This window comes from Typopeltis vanoorti, chromosome 14, assembly GCF_054136105.1.
Source record: "Typopeltis vanoorti isolate ZY-2024b chromosome 14, IOZ_Tvanoo_1.0, whole genome shotgun sequence".
NCBI lineage: Eukaryota > Metazoa > Arthropoda > Arachnida > Uropygi > Thelyphonidae > Typopeltis > Typopeltis vanoorti.
In genome coordinates, this window is record NC_143562.1 from 29082062 (window position 1) to 29107676 (window position 25615).

General features: G+C 35.5%; 1 protein-coding gene across 3 annotated transcripts in view; it reads right to left on the bottom strand.

The window, feature by feature from the left end:
- The window catches only part of LOC150099333 (extracellular matrix organizing protein FRAS1-like), a 1385483-nt gene that overhangs the window by 351785 nt on the left and 1008083 nt on the right, over positions 1-25615 (bottom strand). For all 3 annotated transcript variants that reach the window (XM_090403569.1, XM_090403568.1, XM_090403570.1), the window contains one exon: positions 23180-23345. In XM_090403569.1, coding sequence (XP_090259695.1) covers positions 23180-23345 — 166 coding nt within the window. The remainder of the gene's footprint in view (positions 1-23179; positions 23346-25615) is intronic.

Consider the following 25615-nt stretch of genomic DNA (forward strand, 5'->3'; position numbering starts at 1 on the left):
TAAAATTTGTAAACAGTTACATTTTTTTATAAAATTTGATATTCTGATATGGGTATCCAATGATATTAAAATTTACTTTTATAAATAAACTAGTAAAAGGCAAATTACATTATACTCTGTGCTAACAATGTGATTGTTTTACATGAAACATTCGGCTCTCAAAATTACCAACAGGTCTCTAATGAAAAAAAAAAAATTATATAATCAGCAAAAAGTTAAACTGTTTATAAATTTCGATACTGTGATATGGTATAGATACCCTATCATATTAAAATTTACTTTTATAAATAAAATACTGAAATACCAACTACTTTATACTCTGCCTTCTGATCAAATGCAGATCAACAAATGCAGAATAGGCACAACAGGAATCACAATAGATGAATGTTTCAGTTATGAATAACCACCCTCAGAAAGAGACAAGTTTGAATTTGGTCTGTGGCAAGTGTAATTTTACAAATCTTTTGCACAGCTAATAAACTACCAGAAATATAAGCAATATAGATGCAATTATAAAATAAACTAAGTGTGAAAAAAAAAAGCTGTCAATCAACTGATTGTTCTTTATTGCCAGAACTAATGAAATTTAAGTATACTGTGGTGATCTCAAATGTAAAAAAGAAATATTCTGCATAATGCAATCTCTCCTTTTCAATTCAAAGATTAAGCAGTGTTTTATTTATGTCTTTATTATTATTATTAGTAGCAGTAGTAATTTTTTATGGTAATCCCATACTCAACCAGTACTATACATCAGCACTGTTGATAAGATATGAAGAACTGTAAGTTCTTCCCTCATACACATTCAGAAAATGCATATGATGAAGGAATGAATGAAGATAAAGAAAAATTTGTACAGTAAGTGTAGAGATGAACTGCATAGGAATACTGAATATCTGACATACGCATGCACGCATGCACACAGTTTTAAAAGAATAAGAGGAGAGTGAGGAAATTATTGATGCCAATTCTAATGAACAGTGAACTTGGAAATATTTGGAGAAAATGTAAGCAGAAGAAACTGAACATCTGTGTGAAAATGGAGTGAGTGAACTAGACACTTGAATGGATCATTAATCAGGACTGGGGCAAGGTGGTACAACACCATGCCCTGGTTGTACCACCTTGCCCCAGTCCTGAAGATACTTTCAGGTGCAAATTTGTTTGCTCATACTTGGATAAAGGATTAAACTAAATTTATTATACTCTAACCAAGTGAAAAATAAACTTTCAAGGATCATTAATCAATTAAACAGCTCTCTTCTATACCAAATCAAGTATTTTCTGGGGGCCCTTAAAAGCATCACCATAAGTATGAGAATAATAGTCACATTTTAACAGATTTGCAGTTTGTGCCCTTAGAAGTAGTGTATTCAGGAAAAGTGAAAACTATTTCTTAGATGTGTGGAAGCAATATTTGTAACATATTTATGCAAAGAAAGACTAGAGGTTACAATTATTTCACGACAACATATCCGTCTTGAAATAATTGCATTTTAGTACTGTCAAAATAACAGTGGATTTTTTTTTTTCAAGAAATAAGACAGGATTGAGTTTTACTAGCACTGAATTTAACAATGCTATCTGATCCCCACTGAAGAATGGTTTGGAGATTAGAATTTAGGGTTGTAGAAGTTGAAGTTTTGAGTCAAAGGAGAGGAGAAGAGGGTAATTAGTCCACACAATGGGAGTTTATTTAATATATATCTTTGTGTTTAACCTGATCAAAAGGTTACATGATGAACTACAATGCAAGAAATTATGACCAAGTAAGGAGTAGGCTAAGTTCTATCCTATGACACTCTTTGCTAGATGGAGGGAATATTGGTGATGCATGAGAAACATTAAAAAATACTTAAATGATGCATTATCCCTAAAGATCACAGAACAAATATGGTTGAAGTAAAATGGCTATGTAACCTTATTAAGCAAGAGATTCTGAAGGAAAAAAAATTATATGTAGGGACCCTTTCTTTCATGCTTACATGGTGATCAGAATACAGTATGGAAAATTATATATATATATAATTATATATATTTATTTTCCAATAAAAGCTGAAAATTGCTTAAAGTCCTAAAGAATGCTAGATACAAAGTAGGCTGAATATGTGCCATCCAAATTCCTGGAATTTTTATGCCACCATCATTGTTGAGATTAGGGTGGTTAATCAGAATTTCACAGGCTTTGTTAAATTTTCTTTTTTTTTATGTTTTAATATGTTTTTTAATTTTATGGGTGGTTTAAAAGTTAATTAAGCTCTTAAGTAAGAATTAAAGATTATTAGCAACACATTTATAAATAATGGCTATAACAAAAATACTATTAATAAAGTTCTTCATAAAACTTCATTAAAAAAGAATATAGATTACAGTAAAACCATAGTCATCCCATACATTAAAGGGTTATCAAAAAAAATCAATAGAATCCTACACCATTATAATCTAAATGCCACTTTTAAACCACCTATAAAATTAAAATCACATTCAACTCCTCTAAGGATTCTCTCCTCCCATTGGCACATCATGAAGTTTATTACATCTACTACACCTGTAACTTACCTTATATTGGTGAAACTGGATGTACAATCCCTATATGTAAAAAAAAGGACACAAAAGATGCATTAAATATAACAACTGTGGTGAAGCAGGCCTCTCAGATCACGCTCTCAACACCCTACACCAAATTGATTGGAAAAGTATCTGCTCTTTACATCATACAAAAACCTGGTATGAAAGAAAATTTAACGAAGCCTGTGAAATTCTGATTAACCACCCTAATCTCAACAATAATGGTGGCATAAAAATTCCAAGAATTTGGATGACACATATTCAGCCTACATTGTATCTAGCAAACAATTAACTTTAGCAAACAATTGACATTGTTTGCTAAAGTTACTGACCAACCATTGCAATTTTCAGCTTTTATTGGAAACTATTCCATATCAATTAGTTGAAATTGATATATATAATAACATAGTTTTATATATATATATATATATATACAGTGTATATGTATATATATATATATATATATATACAGTGTATATATATATATATATATATATATATACACTGTATACATGTATATATATATATATATATATATATATATACATGTTGCTCTCCAGCACAATTTAATTTTGTAACCTAATAGATAATAATAAATAATAATAATAGGACTCTAGCTTTGATGTAGTAAAGTTTTTTTTTTTTTCACCAGAGGTCAGGCCAATAATTGTAATAGTTGGTCAGTAACTTTAGCAAACAATGTAGATTGTATTGCAGTTTGTTTTTCTGTATATATGTGTATGCTCCTGATGATGACCTTGATATGAAGGTCGAAACATCGTGTTCATTTTAGTTTATATTAAACTAAAGTTTTGCTCTAATATGGTAGTTGTCTCCATAATTTTCCATAATGTATTGTATGTAGGGAACTGCATGCATAATAAAGAACATGTTATTTATGAAAATTATAAGGAGCAGACCAGAAGAGCTACAACTCTCGGAAAGCTAGTCTGAAAAGAAACTGACTCTGTAAGTGAAAACATTCTATAAAAAAGAATTCTATTATGTTGTGTGCAGAAGAAAGAATGAGTATGAAATGAGTATTGAATGTAGATTGTATGCAGTTGACAAATACAGTAGAGATTGATCAACGAGTGCCCATATTGCTAAAAGCTATCAACATGGTATGTGTGACATTGAGATTACTGCTACCTCTTTGACAGACGAAGAAACTCAGGTGTATGAGGAAGAGGTACTAGAGCTGTTGCACAAACTAAACAAGAATTCAGCAATAGGAGCTGATGAGATAACACAGTTGGTAAAAGAGTAAGATAATAATAGTAAGATAATAGTAAGTCAGCTAAGATAGTGTTCCTCTGACCAGTGTATATAAATAATTTAAGTCTTAGAACAGGGAAAATTCCACATAAGTGGAAAGAATGCATGATAATCCCATTTCACAAAGGTAGTGCAAAGATTCATGTGTCTAACTATTGATCTATCAGTAATTATGGAGTAGTTAAATTTTGGAAAAGTTAAGAAATCTATACTTATAATCAATTCCAGTTAATGCCTATAAGGGTTTACTAAGAGGGAAAGTCATGTTTGACTAACCTACTCACATTTTATAACAATGTTACAGTTGAGTTAGACTAGAGGAACGGATATACCATCATATAATATTTTAGACTTTGATAAGCTTTTGACAGAATACATATGGAAGATTGTTGCATAAATTAGTGAATATTAGATTGAATTATAAAATATTAGTGTGGATAAGAGAATGATAGTCTGACAAATAAAAAAGTACCACATGGTAGATGCAGGGCCGGTCCAAGAGTATCTGATGCCCCTAGGCAAAGAAAATTTAGGTGCCCCTATACATTGTCTCTCTCTATATATATTTAGCAATACTCACACAAACACATGTACACCGAAGTCATAATGCCCCTAGGCAATTGCCCAGGTTCACCTAATGATAAAACCGGCCCTGGGTAGATGTGAGTCTACGACATTTAAGGTGACTAATACTATACCAGAGGATCAGTCATTTGTCCATTGTTATTCAGTCTTTACATTAATGATCCTGAGAAGAATTTGATATCATACACATCTAGTTGTTGATGATGCAAAGAAAGGCAGTGTAATCAGGAAGTTGGCTGATATGCAGTACTTGCAGAATGATTTTAATGTGCTGGAATTGTAGGAACATTAAAATGGCTATCAGTTCAATGTTAGTAAGTGAAAAGTTATGTTTGGTGTTACTAGAAGAAACTGAACAGGTTAGGAATCATGGAGTTTTAGTAGATAGGAAGTTGAAGTTCAGAGGCCATGTTGCAAACATTGCGAATACAACTCAAAGGATACTGCAATGTAAACTGAATATTGACATAAAAGAATAAGAAAACTTTTTTGTCTCTTGACATGACTTTGATATTACAGGTATCCCTTGCTTAACGTGGTTTTGCTTAACACAGGATTTGATTAATGCGCCGAAATTAATTGCGACAATCCCTTGATATATGCGGCAAGAGTTTTGATTAACGCGCCTTTACATTTACCATGCAAAAACATGCAAGCCTCGTGACATGAGCATGATGACGTCATTCCTTCCTCGTAGCCATGCTCCCAGAGCCTGAGTGCCAGCCAATTGCTTAGCTGCCAGCATTAAAAGTGGGTGTATTACAAGCTCCAGTTGTTCTACTGTACCTATTTACAAATTATGTTCTTCGTAAATTTTACAGCCCATTGATCATGTTGAAGAATAAGAGCAATCCCACAACCGGGTCATTAAGTGAAAAAAAGAAGAGGAAAGTAATTACTTTAGATACAAAACTTGACATAATTAAAAGATTTAAATGTGGTGAAAGTAAAAGAAAGATTGGAAGCGAATTTGGCTTTAACGAGTCTACAATACGGACTAGTTTATCCGAAGCTGATGAGTATTGTGAGCAAGGTAAAGTTGCACCTACATCTGCAAGTATGCAATGCACATGTAACCGGATTGCTATAATGGTTGAAATGGAAGATCTGTTGATTATTTGGCTGGAAGACTGCAATCAAAAGAGAATTCCAGTTATTACCTATAAGATCACGGCCAAAGCTCTAAGCCTGTTTTCAAGACTTAAAGAGACTAAATATAAAGAAGACCATTCAAAATTTGCAGTATTCAATAATTTTCTGCAGCTCAGCAGAAAATTATCAAAGAAAATTATTACAATAACCACCAAATTTTCAATGTAGATGAAACTGGCCTCTATTGGAAAAAATGCCATCTAGAACTTTTATATCAAAAAAAGAAGCAGCCCTGACTATAGAGTATCAAAAGATTGCTTAACTGTTAAGGAATGCTAATGGAGATTTTAAATCAAACTCAGAACCCAAGGGCTTTAAAAGGATGTAACAAGAACTCTTTACCTGTAATTTGGGGGATGAATCAGAAGGCTTGGGTTACCCAAAGTCTATTCGAAGATTGGTTTAAGTCTTATTTTTGCCCAGTAGTTTAAGATTATTGCAAGAGAAATAACTTAGCTTTCAAAGCTCTTTTAGATAATGCACCTGGTCATCCAAATTCTCTTAATGATCTGTTTGAATGTGAAAGTTATTTTTCCCACCAAATAGGACATCATTGCTACAACCTATCAACATGGGTGTCATTGCAACTTTCAAAGCCTATTTTCTTAAAAAGACATTCTTAAAGGCAGTAGAAACAACAACGGGAGAAAATGCAATAACGCTCCAAGAATTTTGGAAAAAATTTACAAGTAAACATGCAATTGAAAACATTCATGACTTGTGGGAGTAAGTGTTTCTAGATGCATGAAAGCTGTTTGGAAAAACATTTTGCCAGAATGCACTAATGACTTAGGTGGTTTCCAAAATCCTGTGAACAACGTGATTGAAGAAATCATTGCAATTGGTAAAGACCCTGATTTTCATGGTGTTAATGCAGAAGATGTTAAAAAATTATTGGATTCAAATTCAAAAGATTTCAGGGACAGATTTTAGAATCACTTTAGCAGCAAGTAATGGATATGGATCCAGATGTTAATCAAAGAATGCTTGTTTGACGAGGTCTAGAGAGTCATTTTGCTTCTTATCAGAGAATTTATGCCGATAAGAAAAAAAACTAAAACTGTTCAAACTATTCTTGATAACTTATTTTGATAAAAAATTGCAGTAACTAATGTAGGTAGAAGTTTATTAAACATTTACTTTGCATTCATTTTTTATCTTTCCTAAAAGAGTACAGTATAAAATGAACTATTAGTACAGTAATCGATCATGGACAAATTGTAATTTTTACCATTGATTATTATATTTGATTAATGTGATTTTGATATATCAGTAACATTGAGGGATTAATTAACCATGTTAATCGAGGGATACCTGTATTATTATAATTATTAACATCCGACCTCCATGGAGTCAGACTCATCATGGGAGATACATACTATTGAACACAATGCTCATCCAACCATGTCTTAAAATAATTCAATATGTCTATATTCACAACACATTCAGGCATTGTATTCCACTCACCAACCACTCTCCATGCAAAGAACATACTCCTCACTCCCCTGCTCACACCCACTTTATACAATTTCCAGCAATGGCTTCTTGTTCTCACCCCTCTCCCATTTTATGGAATATCTCTTCCATATCAACCTGATAACAACCCCTGACTAGCTTATGTGTGTCTTAATCATCCCCCCCCCCTTCTTCCTGTTCATGAGGCTATGCAATTTACATTTTCTCACAATTTGTCCTCATGCCTCACATTCCAAAGAAAGATCACTGACAACCTTTGTGAATCTTCTCTGAACCATTTCCAATATATCTTCATCATCATGAAACCTAGTGACTAGATCTGTGCACAATAAACCATATGATACCTGATCAAGGCCTTATACAATGGCACCATAACCTCTTTATTTCTGCATGTCAGGGTCTTTTGCACCATTCCCATTATTGTGACATTGCCATTGCAATCTATTTAAGTCCTCCAGCAAGGCCATAATATCTGCTCTCCCCAATTTTGCATCATCTGTAAACAGCTGCATATCACTAGGTTAACCCATCCCAATACCATTAATATACAAAGTGAACAACATTAGTCCCAAAACTGACCCCTGAGGTACACCACTAGTGACCTTCCTCTTATGCACCACCATATACAACTTTCTGATAACTATCTGACAGCAAGTCACTGATACAACTCAGAAGTCTGTTATCCAATGCCATCTGTTTGAAATTTATTTAACAGCTTGTTGTGTGGAAGCCTATCAAAAGCTTTTGCAAAATCCAAGTACACCAATGTATATGTATCTCCATGTCCAAGGTATTTGTCACCTTGTTATAGTGCATAAGTAAGTTAGTATAATATGATCTCCCTTAACAGACTCATGCTGATTACCACAAAGAATACTGCTGTTTTCAATCCAATTTTGTATACTACTTCTCACCAATCTCTCCAGTACCTTCACCACAACCCAGATATACTGATTGGCCTATAATTTGTAGCCACAGCCTTTATGCAGAGGAACAAACTTACCTTCTTTCCACTCCCTAGGAATCTGTGGTGTTGTAAGACTTATTAAACAAGCATGCCAATGCCACTGCCAATTCCTTGGAACATTCCCTTAACATGCATGGTGATATGTCATAAAATCCTTATGTCTTATTGACATTGAGGTTATTTATTTCCTCAAATACCTCCTACTCACACACAATTAAGCCATCCTCTCCTATGTCCTCTACACTTACGTTCCTCATGATTTCACCCTGATCAGGATGAAACACCCTTATAAGTTGATCACTGACTACTTCAGCAATGTCTTCTACAGCAATTATCATTCTACCATTTTCATTCATTAACACCATCTTATCATGATCAGTCTTCCTTCTACTGGCCACATATCTAAAAAATACTCTAGAGTCTTTCTCTGCCTGATTTGCTAATTACTATTCATACTGCACTTTTCATAGTGAAAAATTTATGGAAATGCAACACACATTAGAATAAATACTTTACTTATTATTATTATTACATAACACCTCCAAGGAGTCCAAAGACTCATTGAGGGAGGGCACCTACTCTACAACTCTCCATATCCACCACTCAATCCACCAACTGCAAAAAACCACCAACTACACCAACGCCATTTACCGCTTACAACCACTAGTATTTTCGCAGACAATCATAAACATCCATGCCCACAACAGGATTCGAACCAGCAGCTTTTTGGCTGGAGAGCAGATATGCTATCCACAAGATCAACCAAGCTGGCATTAAGAAACAACATTTCGACCTCTATATTGAGATCAGCATCAGGAAAACATACATACATATATATATATATATATATAGGATACAAGCTTCAGGACACTACACTATACAAAAGTAAGGCACATCTAAATGTTTGTTAATCATTTACCCTAGCCTGACGCATGGTGAAAAAAAAAAAAGAAAAAAGAAAAACAGAACTACATTAAATAATTTGTAAAGTCATAAATTAAAGATACTAAGACATTATATAAATCCACGCAGTTAGCCTAGTGGCTGTAAAACCCCAGTTTATCCTGGGGTTTTTCATTCCACAAAGCAGGCAAACCAGCCGTGAGAACTCAACACTACAGACATAGGATACACCAGGGTATAGGGCTGACTACCTTATCCTGTGAACAGTTTGAGGTCCGATGATTAATAAACCCTCAACACCACAAGGTAAAAGAGGGATAAAGGAAGATGAGATGATGATGATGAGAAATTATATACTTGGTTTATATACTTGGTTTATATAATTATATACTTGGCAAAGGTGGTATGACTTCACATCACTTGCCTTAGTATCCCATAATGCAAAGCACATCTAATTGCAGACATTATATATGTCTGCAAGGAGATGCATTATGGGAAGGATCACTACCCATACCGATTTCCCTGTTTATGTGCAGGGTTACCTTTCCAAAAACTCATGCGATCATCAGATCACCCAACAATGAGCGACATGAGTGATCATTAACTCAGCGTTGACTCCTCCACCACCAAGCAGAGCCATAATCTCAGCAGTGGACCCACTCAGAGACAGGCAAAGCCCTATCCACAGGCAGAGCCACTCATATCTCAGGGAAAGGACTGCCCCTTCTGTGCAAAGCACATTTGTGAGAGCCAGACCCAGAAACAGCAACAGCCGAGCCTCAGTTAAAACTTCATTTGGCTACAGTATTTGGCTACTTCAGCACAAAAGCACACCCATGAAAGCCAGACCCGGAAACAGAAATAGCCGAGCCTTAGTTAAAACTTCATTGGCTACAGCCTTGCCACAACCACTTCCACACAAAAGCATTTCAGTGGGAGCCAGACCCAGAGGTGAGATACCAAGGTTGAAGTAATGCAGAAGTAATATTTTCCTGTACAAGTTGCCAAAAGGTGTCACCTTATTATTAAAATGCTCTGGATTAGAGATAAATAGTTGTTGAAAGTTTTTCACTTGGATATACTATAAATTAAAGACACCAAGAAATTATATACTTGGTTTAATCCTTTATCCAAGTGTAAGCAAACAAAGTTTGCACCTGAAGTATCTTCAGGACTGGAGCAACTTGTAGCAAAGGTGGTATGACTTAATATCACTTGCCTTAGTATCTCATAATGCAAAAGACATCACCTTGTGGACATGTATAATGCTATGCATTATGGCAGCGTTTCCCAAACTTTTCTTACGATGGAACACTTCACAAATTCTGAAATTTAAACGGAACACCTTGGTTAGAGTCGAGTATCAGTGATCTCGTATTTAGTGTAAAGCTAGGTGTGCACCATTGCCGAAGCAGACTGTATCGCGTTTCAAAAATGTGATAGCACACACTACAGGCGTGCCGGGCCACATCGCATTGCATTGGATTTGCTTGTGATGGCACGTTTCCTAGAATAGATACCTCCGTACTTCACTTGTGCTCAGAGGCATCGACAACCTTGGGCAGCTGAGTTCAAGGCAAGCATGCACTAGCCTTAACAGCACAATCCACATGCAAAGTGAGGTGCACCTGATTTACAAACATGTTTTGAACTTGTTGCAGCATTTAAAGCTCATATTCCAAGCTCATATTAATTTTGATAATTTTTCATGGAACACTTATTCACTTTCTGCGGAACACTGGTGTTCTGCAGAACACAGTTTGGGAAACCCTGCATTATGGGAAGGGTCACTACCCAGACTGGTTTCAACCTTTATTGAGGTCTCATCAGTAAGAGCCAGACCCAGATGTGAGATACCAAGCTTGAAGTAATGCAGACCCTTCCCACTATAACCAAGTGAAAAACTTTCAAAAGCTAATTTGTAAAGTCTTCAGGTATCAATATTTTCTTCTGTTTGGGGTTGTTCTGGATGCTCTATAGGTTGAAGATGTGTCCTCCAAATTCATGGAATAATTAATCCATCATTCTTCTTCAGATTTTGATGATGTTTCAGCATTTCACAGGATTCTTTCAGTTTTCTTTAAAACCTGGTTTTGGCAATTCTGTGACATCTTTGGAATGCATGGTCTGACATACCTGTTTTACCATAGTGTAGGTATTTAATGTGGTGTTTGTGTTCATATTTTCTAATTGGGATGCGTGTCCGATTTCCCACGTGTAAGGTAGGTTACAGGTACATTGAATTTTGTAAACCCCTGGGTGGGCAACATATGGAAGAGGAACTTTGGACAAGCTTCTTAATGTATCAGGGGGTTTCAAGGTTGTGTTAATATTGTATTTAAGTAGTGCTGTATCTATTTTTTCCAAAATGTCCATAATATATGGTATGGCTATGGCACATTCTTGAAATTTTTTTTGCTTTTAATGGCGTTTTTGTTATTATTATATTATTAGTACACCTTCCAAGGAGTCGATGACTCATCGTGGGAGGATCATTCAACTGAAAACATATTTATTATATAGAATCTTAAAATCCTTAACATTCCTTGCATTACCAACACATTCTGGTAATGCATTCCATTCACTGACAATTCTCCATGTAAAAAATCTACTCCTCAAACCCCCTCTTCACCACACTTTTACAAAACTTCCAGGGATAGCCTCTAATTCTTATCCTCTCTCCTTCTACTCATTTCATAATCCCTTCTGGATTAATCTAATAAAATCCTCTCACTAACTTAAATGCCTATCATATCACCTCTCTTCCTCCTATTCACCAAACTCTGCAATTCACATTTATTCAACCTCTCTCCATAGCTAGCATTTCAAAGTCCCAATATTGTATGAGTCACTCACCTCTGGACCCTCTCCAATGTCTCCACATCACATTGAAAACCAGGTGATCAGATCAGAGCACAACAGTCCAATGGCCTGACCAGCACCTTATACAATAGCACAACCACTTCCTTATCCCTAGATGTTAGAGTACTTCTTATCATAGCAGCACAATGATGTGGAGCTTTTGCAACACTAGCAATATGTCCTCTAAACTTCAGTTTACTGTCAACCATCACTCGCAAATCACTAATCTCATCCACTTCCTGTAATACAGTACCATCAATATAGTACACAGCCTTATATTTCTGCACTCCAAAATGCAACGGCATGCACTTATTGATATTAAAACTACAATCCCATTTTTCTGTCCAAGTAAAAAGTCTATTCAAATCTTCGTGAAGGGAATTAATATCAGTAGTGCTACTTATAATTCTTCCCTACTTATAATTAAGTGTCATTTATGCATCATCAGCAAACAACTGAAGATTCCCCATCAGTTCACATGATATTGTTTACAAACAGGTTAAACAGCAGGAGCCCAAGAACAGAACCCTCGGGCATGCCACTGGTGATCCTCCATTTTTTTTTTGACACTGCTCCATCATATACAATCTGCTGGTAACATTCAGAAAGCCAATCTTTGATCCATCTAACCAATATACTATCTATTCCCATCCTCTGCAACTTGTACACCAACTTATCATGCAGTAATCTATCAAATGCTTTTGCAAAGTCCAAGAATATCACTGTATATGACTCTCCCTTATCTAACACATTTCATACTTTATCAAAAAATGCAAGTAAATTACTAAAGCAGGACCTACTCTTTATAAATTCATGCTGACAATCATAAAGAATGCTATGTCCATCCATCAACTCTGTCGGTATTCTATTGGTTACCAATCTCTCCAACACACTGATTAGAATTGCAGTTATACAGACTGGCCTATATGAGGGGGGGGTCTCAAAAGTTCTTGGCTTCGACTATAGATGGCAACACTATTGGAAAGAGATTTTTTTTCTAAGTTAGTACATCTGTCATAAGCCATGTGAAATTCCAAGTTATTCTATCAAGTAGTTTTTTTTATAGAGCTGTCTGAAGCAAAAGCATTGTCTGTATCCCTTGAAATGGATAAAACTGAGTATCGTGTGGTTATAAAATTCTTTGTAAAAAAGGTTTAACGCCAAAAGAAATTCATTCGAAGTTCATAAAAGTTGATGGGCACTCTTCACCTTCATATTCGCCAATTAAGAAATGGGCTGTCGAGTTTAATGTGGCCGTACCAGCCTTGAAGATTATCCATGTGAAGGTCATCCAAAAAGTGTAACAACACCAGAAATCATTGATCAAGTGCATGATATGTTATTGGATAACCAGCGTGTCAAAGTGCATGAAATTGCTGAGACTATAGGTATTTCAAAAGAACGTGTAGGATATATTTTGCATGAAGAATTGCATATGAAAAGTTTTGCACAATGTTATTGCCACACTTGCTCACACCCAATGTACTGATGCTAACTGAATACGGTGCTTCCTATAATCACCTGCTTTATACTTCCACATGTATCCATTTTTGACAGTAACATTTTCTTGGTTTCATCACTTCCCAAACAAGCACCTCATGATCACTGTCACCAACTGACTGCATTGTCAATGCTTCATTAACTACTACATCTTGTGACGTTATCACTAAATCCAAAACATTAAAGCCTCTAGTTGCTTCAGTCACATGCTGCTTAAGATACTTATCTAGAAATTCCATAAACTCGCCCTCCTTCTTCCCATACACTATCTCCTACTTCCATTCTGTATTCCTGCATGTCTTCCATCGGGATAACCTTCTTTTTACTTGCCTAACTAATTTGTCTAAACATTTCACAATCGGTATTCTCTACATTCCATGGCCTATAACAGCATCCTATCAGATATATTAACCTGTTTATTTCAACTTCACACTACACAGATTCATAATCTGTGCATGCACTATCAACTTCCACACTTTGCAGACACAGTTCCTCTACAATCAATAACAGCCCTCCCCCCTCCTCTTTTCATATATCTATCCTTTCAGAAAATTATATATCCTTCTAATTCTATTCCCGACATCACATCCTCCTCAGACAACAAAGTTTCATTTATGCCGATTATCTTTGGGCATACCAACTCAACCAATGCAACAAACTCAGCTCTCTTGTTTCAAATACTTCTTACATTTGTCTATAAACATAACAATCCCTGTGTGTTTGAGGCCATTCTACCAGCACCAACATTATTTATTCTAGCTGCTATACCACACACCTCTCTCTCTCTTCAGTCTGACCACTCCCATTTTCCTGATCCTGACTCTGATTTTCCATTCCTGCCTGTCTCATCCTCATTTTTATGTATCATATTACCTTGTGCTGCTGCATCACATCTTCAATCTCATATCCATCTTCTTCTTCCTGCTGTGCAATCTATTGATTTGTGCTATCCTTCTTCATGAGTGGACTCTGGTCATTTACTACATTAGCTTCTTGAATCTGTGCCTTCTCAGAAAACAAAAGACTTTCTAAAAGTCAAACACCAAACCCATTCAAATGGAATTCATCAGCTTTAAACCATTCCAACTCCCCTTGAAATTTGCTCCACAAATTTACAAATTGAACCACCTTTGCCTCACACAACTCAGTTATCTTACTATTCATTATCTCTGCTCTCCTTCCCAATTTGCTGTTGTCATATCTGAGCAACATGCCTACAACGTTCTCAACAACACTATTATTGCTGCAACAACTTCCTCAAGTCTCTAAATATTCTTTTTCTTCCGAACTAAGTAATTTGTGCCCATGAGCTACCACTAATTTTGATGGTATTTCTTTCTCTGCAACGCATCGGTTATTTGCTTCATTTCCACCAGGAAAGAATGTTTGTACACTTTATTAGTAATCACACCTCTAATGATTGAGTCCCCATACAATAACACATGACTATCCTTTGACTCTTTCTTCATAATATTAACTTCCTCCTTCTTATTATTATCAACCAATTTCTCCTTTATATGTTTAATATCCTTAGGTTGGTGGATTGAGTGGTGGAGATGGAGAGTTGTAGAGTAGGTACCCTCCCTCAATGAGCCTTTGGATTCCTTGGAGGTGTCATGTAATAAAAATAATAATAATATCGTAGCTTTATAAACAATCCATTTGCTCCAATTTATGTAACAGAATTTCCATGTAGCATCCTGTCAAATAACTGTACAAAGACATTATCACTTTATTACAAAAAAGTGAGCAAGAATATGATGCTCCCTCCCACAGGGTATGAAATTCATGAATTCTGTCTTTTAACAACTTCTCCAATGTTTAATCACCATGCCAAGGATAGTAACTTGTCTGTAATTTGCTACCTCTGTCTTGGAGCTTCCTTTATGCAACAGAACTATTTTGCCCTCCTTCCACTCCCTTAACACCTTCCCAGAGCTGAGATTTAAATTAAATAGATTGATCAGAGGATACGCCATTTCCTTGCACATTCTCATGATGCATAGGCTGATATCTCAGATAAAACAAACAATGTATTTGCATTAAGGTGGTGCAATACTTAAGCACTCCAATTCATCTACCTGTATTCTCATATCAGTCCATATCACATTTAGCACTGCATTCTCTTTACCTCTTCACCTTTGCAAGTAATCCTTGCAAAATGATTACTCTGTAACTTAACTATTTTGGCTGCTTCAGTCACCGCAATAGTTATTCATAATGATATCTAGGCTAATTAACAGCATATACTATATATTAATTAGAGAAAAAAATTTACTTAACATTTCCAATATTTTGGCAGTTCAATTGTCATCATCAGGGAACAATGAACAAATGGACACACAGATACTATATAGAGTAAGTATGCCAGAAGCACAAAAAAGGTAAGTCTAAAGTCCTAAATGGTGCCCCTTAGTGAACTGGGATGGATGTTTTTGACTGTTTGATCAAAGTTTTCAGGATGAGTGTTTCCCAGATTTGAGGAAGTTTCATACAAACAAATTTGTTGAGATTTGGGTAGTTTTTTAAGGGCCTGAAGCAGATTCCAGGAAAAGTTTTTCCTATGTAAATTTGCTCCTGTGGAGTAAGGTGGCCTTTTTTAATTATGGTGGGTATATCCAAGGCATAGTTGGTAAGTCCTACATAGCTGTAGCATGTGGAAGAACAAGATGTAATCCTTGTATTTGATCATTTTGGTATTAGCTGTCTGTTCATTTGGCCATAGTAGGACAACTTACAAATGCACAGAACATGGTAGACACCTAGTGGGTCTAGGTACTGTGACTGGTCTTTGAAGCACGAATAAGGGATGTCAATTTTTTTATATTTTACTCTGTTGTACAAGGTTTGAATGACTGCATACTGTTGGCAGGATGGGGGGGGGAGAGAAGAGCGTAATTGTTTGTATGTATTTGCCTGTGTATCTGGATTTTCTGTAAACTGAGAATGCCAGGGATCCATCAGGTGTGCAATCAAGGTCTAGAGAGGGAAGACTGTTGAACTGAATACTGGAATGATAGTTATTAAGATGTTTTAGGATGTCCTTATCCGAGCACAATTTTCTCCTGATATCTCAGCCTTGTTTAAGTGCATCATGAACTCAGGATATTTCATGGGGCAAGGAAAATTCTACAAACAAATGAAGGGGACAGCCGTGGATTCTGCACTTTCTCTTTGAAAAAAAAAAAAAAAAAAAGTTTAGCCTCTGTTCTACAAAGATAGATCTACTGGTGGGGAATGCTATGTTAATGATGTGTTCTCCATTTGACCACACAGCTCCGAGGTACTTAACACATCTTAATAACCAGCACCACATTATTATTACTATTACATCCTCCATGGAGTCGGCAGAATCATTATGGGAGGTTTGTCAACTGACAACATATTCATCATATAGACTCTTAAAATCCTTAACACTCCTTAATGCATTCCATTCACTGACAATTCTCTATGTGAAAAATATACTTACTCCTCATATCCATCTTCACCATGCTTTTACATAACTTCCAGAGATGACCTCTGGTTATTCTCCTCTCACCTTCCATTCTTTTTATAATCTCCTCTGGATTAATCTGGTTAAATCTTCTTACTATCATATCACCTCTTTTCCTCCTATCCACCATAATCTGTAATTCACATCTCTTCAACATCTCTCCATAGACAGTATTCCAAAGTTCTGACATTATCTTAGTCACTCACCTCTGGACCTTCTCCAATGTGTCCACATCACACTAAAAATAGGTGACCAGATTTGAGCACAATAGTCCAAGTGGGGTCTGACCAGTGCTTTATACAGTGGAAAAACACTACCTTATCCCTACATGTTAGAGTACTTGTTATCATAGCAGCACTATGATGTGCAGTCTTTGCAATACTTGCAATATTCCCTCTAAACTTTAATCTATTGTCAACCATTATTCTCAAATCTCAAATTTCATCCACTTCCTGCAGTATAGCGCCATTGATATATTACACAGCCTTATAGTTCTGCACTCCAAAATGCAACACTTGCACTTATTGATATTAAAATTACAACATCACTCCTTTGTCCAAGTAAAAAGTCTATTCAAACCTTCCTGAAGGGAATTAACATCAGCAGTGCTGCTTATCATTCTTCCCAACTTTGCATCATCAGCAAACAACTGAAGATCCCCAATTAATCCACAAGATATATCGCTTACAAACAAGTAAAATACCGGGGGCCCCAAGAACAAAGTCATGGGGCACACTACTGGTTACCCTCTTTTTTGAGACACTGCTCTGTCATACACAGTTTGCTGGTATTGTTTAGAGAGCCAATGTCTGATCTATCTAACCAATATACTATCTATTCCCATCCTCTGCAGCTTGTATACCAATTTATCATGTGGTGATCTACCAAATACTTTTGAAAAGTCCAAGAATATCACTGTATATGATTCTCCCTTATATAACACGCTTGTTACCTTATCATAAAATTCAAGTAATTTGCTAAAACAGCACCTATCCTTTACAAATCCATGCTGACCATCATGAAGAATGCCATGTCCATCAAGTCAATCCTGTATTCTATTCCTTACCAATCTCTCAAACATCTTGACCACAACTGCAGTTATACAGACTGGCCTATATTTGGAAACTTCTGTCCTAGAACCATGCTTGTCGAGTACTATTTTGCCATCTTTCTACTCCTTAGGAACCCTATCCACTGCAGGACATTCATTAAATAACCAGATCAAGAGCACAGCCAACTGTAGTGCACATTCCTTAAGAATAAGTGGTGATATGTTGTCATTCATTCCCACAGTCTTTTTAACACAACCAACACCTGATACACATCTGAATCTTTCCCTTCCAATTCACCTAATACTTGTCTCCCTTCTCTTTAGCGCCTCCGTAGCGCAACTAGAAGAACAACGGTACATCGCGCCTTTCGATTGCTGTCATGACGGGAGGAATCTTTAGATGGACTTTTTCAATCGAAGGTGAGTTAGCCGATCTCATACGGAAGTAGCAGGGTTTTTTCCTCCTGGAAACTCAGGTTTTTCATCCTGCATACAGGCAAATCGACCCTTCAGAATACACGCAATTTACAGACAAAAAAAATACTAGCTGTGGTGGTAGTGGTTGTGGGCAGTAGATGACGTTGATGTAGGTGATTGGTAGTAGAGCTTCTGTGTAGTAGTGGAGACAGAGAGTTGTACAGTAGGTGTCCTCCTGCGATAAGTCTTCAGACTCCTTGGAGGTGTCACGAATAATAATAATAATAATAATAATAATAATAATAATAATAATAATATTGTACCACATCATTTACACCAAAATGATATATGCTGATAAAGTGCTCAATCAATAATTCCAATATATCCTTTGAAACTGTTCTTCTGCTGCCCTGACTATTCACCAGTGTTAACTTGCCATAATTATTCTTTCTCTTGCTTGCCATATAGGAGAAAAATCCTCTTGGACCTGATCAGCCAATCTCCTCTCATACTGCACCTTTTCTTTCTTTACCATGCTCGTTAACTTTCTATCCTGCACTTTATACTCTTCATGGATCCGATCACCACCACCACCGACTGTCTTGTATCTCCTCCATAACATTTTCAGCACAGCTTGCATTATTTCACTGTTAATCCATTTCACGGCTACTCTATTTACCCGCTTAACTCTTGGTATGCAGTTATACATTGCTTTTATCAGATACTGCCTTGTGAGTTCCCATGCATTGTCAACATCTTTTCTGCTCAGCTCATCTCCCCAATGTACTGATGCTAACTGACTACAGAGCTTCCCACAATCTCCTGCTATATACTTCCACATGTATCCTTTTTGTCAGTAATCTTAATCTTGTCTTGTTACATCACTTCCCAAACAAGTACCTCATGATCACTCTCACCAACCGGCAACAGTGTCAACACCTCATTAACAACCACATCTTGTAAAGTTATTGACAAATCCAAAACATTAAAGTCTCTAGTTGCTTCAATCACATGTTGCTTAAGATACGTATCTCTCAGAAATTCAACAAACTCATGCTCCATGTTCCCATACACTGTCTGCTCCTTCCATTCTATATTCCTGTAATTAAGGTCACCCATCATGATCACCTTCTTACATGCCCAACTAAATCACCTAAACTTTTCACAATCGGTATTCTCTGCATTCCCTGGCCTATAACAGCATCCTATCAGATATACTAACCTGTTTATTTCAACTTCAGACCACAAAAATTCAAAATCTGGGCATGCATAATCAACTTCCACATTTTGCAGACACAATTCCTCTGTAATCATTAACAGCACCCCCCCCCCCCCTTCACACATTTCTATCCTATCAGAAAATTATATATCATTCTATTTCTATTCCAAACATCACATTCTCCTCCAACAACAAAGTTTCACTTATTACAATACATGATGGCAGATATTAAAAGTGTCACAACTGAGAGAGAGAGAGAGAGAGAGAGAGAGAGAAAGAGAGATTAAAAGTGTTGATCAAATTAATAGTAGCATGATGGACTACTATTAATTTGATCATACGATGAAAGAATGAAGAGTTGGCCATAATGAGGGAGATGGCTCAGTAGTATGGAGTGATACACAGGATGAAGTAGGATGCAACAAATGCATAAATGTCTGGCGAGTGGGTAAGCTGATATCAGAAAGAAAGAAGTACAATAAAAGAGAAAGGAATGCTTAACTAAGACAGAGGGAAAAATTAAAGAGTGAGTCTTATACTGTGATTCTATCGTAAGAAGTGTAACTGGTGAGAGATTGACATCATGTTTCCCAGGTGCAAAGATGAATAATATTAGCAAGACTGTTAGAGCACAAAAGGGTGAAATTAAAGAGTTGGTTGTTTTGGCTGGAATAAATGTTTTGAAAGAAGACAAGTATGGCATGAGGTCATGAAAGTTATTAGAAGAAGCAAAATAAAAGAGTATGATAGTTAAAATGGTAAGTCTGTTGCTGCGGTATGACAGAGCTGAGAAGGAAGGCCATAAGAGCGAATAAGTCAATGCATTTATATGGAGGAATAATGTGGAGTTTGTGGATGAGTCTGATGGTCAAAATGACTTATAGAAGGATAACTGTTGTTGCATGAATTGAAATTGGATGTGCAAAATCAGGGAAACTACAGCTTTTAGACGGAGGGAGGGAGGGGAGGGGAAGCTGTTGAGTGGATATGCAGACATAAGTGACGCAGTTGAGTGAAAGAATGTACAAAATGCCTACGTTAGTACTGCTGGTATCAAACTAGAATGGGATAGTTAGTATAATGTGTCTGGATAGCAGGGCCCATGTCCAGACAATTCATCATGGAACAATTCATCTTGAGACAATTCATTGCTTGGAAAATTCATCCTGGGGAAAATTCATCATGTAGAAAATTAATTGTGGGAAAATTTGAAATCCTATTTCATGTCATTTCCATACATGGAAAAAAAAAAAGAAATATTTTATGTATTATTTATTATTTCGATTATATTTATATGATCCACCCTCCCTAAATACCCTTGATTACATGGGTATCTATCTAGGGAGGATTACTAAACAAAATAAGGTACAAGAACAAGCAATAAAAGCTAGCAGAATATCTGGATGTCTCAACCATCTTGTTAAGAAGAATAAGTACATTAAGTGAAAAAACAAAAATAAGAGTTTACAAAGAAGTTGTCAGCCTGTGTAACATATACACAAACATGTGCACAAAAAATTAGAGAAATAAATGAAGCCATTGAAATGAAAACATTAAGAAAAATTAAAGTGAAATCATGTAACAATATTAATTATTAATGGTTTCATAAAACTTAAATCTGGATTGATGAGAGTGGAAATCTTTCCAGAGAAAAACATGTGTGTTAAGGGGAAGGAGTCTCATTTCAACATTTTAGTTGCATTTTATAATAGGGTGACTAGTGACTGGCTTATACAGTGATTTTTATGGAATTTGCTAAAGCATCTGTCAGAGAACCATATGATAAACTACTCTTGAAACTTCACAAGATGGGAGTAGGACAGTAAGTTGACAAGTTGGTTACAGAGATGACTGATTAGCAGAAGCTAGTGAGTCCAGTGTAGGGTCCTGAAAAATGAAGGTGACAAGTGGAGTACTATAGGGTTTTGTTCTAGGACCACTGTTGTTTAATTTATACATCAATGATATCAGTGATACAGTTCAAGGTTTGAAAGTAAATATTCAGTTGTTTGCTGGTGATGCTAAATTAGGAAGAGCAATATCAGGAAGTTCTGATGTAATGTGATATTGTAAGAGGATTTGAATAGGTAAATGTAAATTCATGCACTTTAGCAAGAGAGGATGTTTATCATAATAAATGAACTTTGGTCCAGGAGGCAGAAGATGCAAGGGATTTCGCAATCTTGGTGGAGAGGTGACTGAAATTCAGGAGATATATCGCAAAAGTTGTAAACTGCACAGAAACTGCTATAATGCAAAGAACCAAATATAGAAAAGAAGGTGATAATTCCACTTTATGAGGCACAAAAAATAGGATTTCTGTGTACAGATCTGGTTACCATTATTACATAATAGTAATTATGTAATAATTACTCCAGCAAGTCCAAAGACTCATTGAGGGAGGGCACCTACTCTACAACTCTTTGTCTTCACCACTCAATCCAACAACTACTACAGCGAACTGCATCATCTACACCAACAGCATCTACTGTCCACCACTATCATATTCACAGACAATCACTGTGAAAGGAGAGCAGATACATTAACCACTCAGCCAACCAGGCCAGCAAGGTTATATAGGCAATATGAAAACATCAAAGAGAGAGAGAGTGCAAAAGTGAATAACTAAGACTGTCTCAGGACTCTGGAATGTTGAGTATGAGGAAGATTAAGGGAATGTGGTCTGCAGAGAATAGTAGAAAAAGGAAGAGAGTTTGTATGATTGAGAGAGATAAGTTGGCAAGACAAGCATATCAAATAGATATAGGGGAATTATTGCACAGGGTAATAGGTGATGGAAGAAAGAGATGTCATCCCTGGAAATAGTATAAAGATCATTTTCATGGCAAAATGTGAATGAGTGGAATGTTTTCTAGAGTGGATACTGAATATTCCGATACTAGGTGTCTTCAAGGCTAGATTTTGATAGTTATTCTGGTCTGCAAATATTTGACTTCCCAAGATGAGTCTTCCTCCAAAGAGGAAGAAAAGCAGGAGAAGATTATGATGAAAATGGCAGGATGGTATTGAAAACAGTGGAACTACAAGCAGTACATCTTAATAGTGAAAGAAGAAAATAGCCCCCCCCCACCTCAAAAAAAAAAATTCAGTCAATTGAGGTGCAATTTTTAGTGAGGAGAGCAAAATAATATGAAAATAGCTAATGAAATACACAATGAAAGAGTGGTGGGACAAATGAATAAATTTACAGAACAGGATAAGAGAAAAATTGACTAAACACTAGATGAGCAGTATATAAAATGGCAATTAAACTGATTTTAACTTATAAAACTGGGTTATAAATAAGCAGTTGATTGACAACTGAAACTACAGATACTGTCAGTGGCAGAATCATTAAAAATGAAGATATTACAAATGAACTGGATGTTGTTAGTATTCAAGAATGTGTTAGCAAAGTTAATCTGAAGTGATATTTTCACTTTAACAGAATAGTTGAGGATAAGTTAGAAAAACTAGTGTTTTGTGAATGATTCAGGTGGAATAATGCAATTAGACAGATTTATGTAGAATAAAATTTATGATAGGAAAATAATAATTATGTAACCACCCAAGAATTCATAACAGGAAATGATCAACTTCTAACATTCAAAAGATAGATTAATGAAAATGAAAAACAAAAAAAAGTATCACCTAATAAAGTGATTTAAGTCCAGTATTTATTTAATGTGGATACAAACAAATGCTTACCATCTTCATTATCTTTAATTATTACAGTTGCCTTAACAGGAAACCCTAGAATTGCATATGAAGGATGGCTTAATTCCACAATAAACTTCTCTTCACCTTCAAATACTGTATCATCATTTATAAAAACTGTGCAGAATTTTTCAGTTTCCCATTCTTCAAATTGCACCTTAGGAAAAAAAATATATTGCTGTCAAAAATAAATTTAAATAGAATTATTATTATTACAACACTTCCAAGGAGTCATCACAGGAGAGCAGTCCATACATGGTCATTATGGGTTTTTTCTCACAGAAACTTTGGTTTTTTTCATGATGTTTACTGGCACATTCACCAAAGAACATATTATTATTATTATTATTATTATTATTATTACCCAAGACCTCATGGAGCCAAATACTCATCTGGGAGGTCCTTTTATCACACACACCTCATCATACAGTGTCTTAAACACACTCAAATTCCTTGCAGACACCACACTCTCAGGCAAGACATTCCAATCATTTACTCTGCACGAAAAAAACCTGCCTCTCACTCCCCTACTCACACCCTCTTTATACAGTTTCCACCAACATCTCTTCATACTTCTAAAAACCAGGTGACCAAATCTGGGCACAATAGTCCATGTGTGGCCTAATCAAAGATTTATACAACGGAACAAGAATCTCCCTACTTCTACAAGTCAGTGTCCTCTGCATCATTCCCAGAAGTCTTTGTGTTGTCTTCACAATTTTGCCAGTGTGTCCCTAAATTTCAGATCCTTATCCACTGTCACCCAAAGATCTCTTATTTCTTCCACCTCCAACAATATATCCTCACCAAGCATAAATTCTGCATCCCATCTTTGTTTTCCAAATTTTAAAACCTTACATTTTGCAACATTGAACTGATTTCTGTGCCCAATCACTCAATTTATTCAAGTATTCTTGTAAGGCCAAAACATCTCTACTCTTCATGGTTCGTCCCAACCTTGCATCATCTGCAAACAACTGAATATCTCCATCCAAATCTTCACCAATATCATTAATATATAAATTAAACAGTAATGGCCCTAAAACAGACCCTTGAGGCAGATAAAAGACATGCAGTTAACATCATCATCATCATCATCATCATAATACGTATCAAGGATTTAGGCCTGGTATGGCCTGTTCCGGCCTTAGAAGTCATCGTTGAATCGTTTAAGAGGACGTCCTGGTTTTCTTTTTCCTAATGGCTTGTACTTTAAGGCTTGTTTTGGTAATCTTTCTGTTTTCATTCTTTGAACGTGTTCCATCCATTTATGTTTATATTTTTTAATTTTTTCAATTACTGGTTCTTGGTTTAATTCTTTCATAATATCTTCGTTTCTTTTGTAATCAAATAGGGTATACTTTGCAGTTTTTCTCATAAACTTCATTTCTGCTGTTGTTAATCTTTGTTTGTCTTTTTGTTTTATTGTCCAGATTTCGCTTCCATACATTAAGACCGGTAGGGCTAATGTATTGTATACTTTTAGCCTGGTTTGTTTTTGAACTAGGTTTGGTTTAAATATAGAGTTAATTACTCCTGTTATTTTTAAATATTTTGCAATTTTTACGTTTATATCCTTTTCACTTTCATATGTGATCGTACATCCTAGGTAGTTAAATGAATTCACCTGTTCTAAGATCTTGTTATCTAATACTATTTTAGTTCTTGCTGGATCTTGTCCTTTAAAGGCCATAGTTTTTGATTTTTCCGTTGATATTATCATACCATAATCTTTGGATATCTCATTTAGATTTAAAATAGCTTTCTGTAAGTTATCTTCAGAATTTGTAATTATTATTTGGTCGTCTGCAAAGAGGAGAGTGTTTAAGTTAACTGTAGGTGAAAGTTTAATTCCTTGATGTAAATTTTTACTCCATTTTATTATTATTTCATTTAAGTAGATATTAAAAAGAGTTGCTGAGAGGGGACATCCCTGTCGGACCCCTTGGTTTATCTCTCTTGTATATGATAGCTCATGATTTAATCTTATTTGTATTTGATTATTTTCATATATACTTGTGACAGCTTTTAGGATATTATTTGGTATTTGTCTTTCTTTAAATATGTTAAATAATATGTTTCTTTTAACTTTGTCAAATGCTTTTTTAAAGTCAATAAATGCAATATGTGTTTCTAAATTATATTCTCTTCTTTTCTCTATTATTAATTTTAGGCAGAAGGCTGGGTCTATACATGATCGTCCTTTTCTAAATCCATTTTGTACCTCTAGAATAAAGGTTTCGGAATATTTCATTAGTTTGTTATTTAAGATTCTGCTGTATATTTTGTAACATGAATTTAGTATATTGATACCTCTATAGTTTTTAGAGTCATCTCTATTACCTTTCTTAAAGATAGGAATCACAATTGCTTTTTTTCCATTCTATTGGGGGGATACCAGTTGAGTAAATTTTATTTAAAAATAAT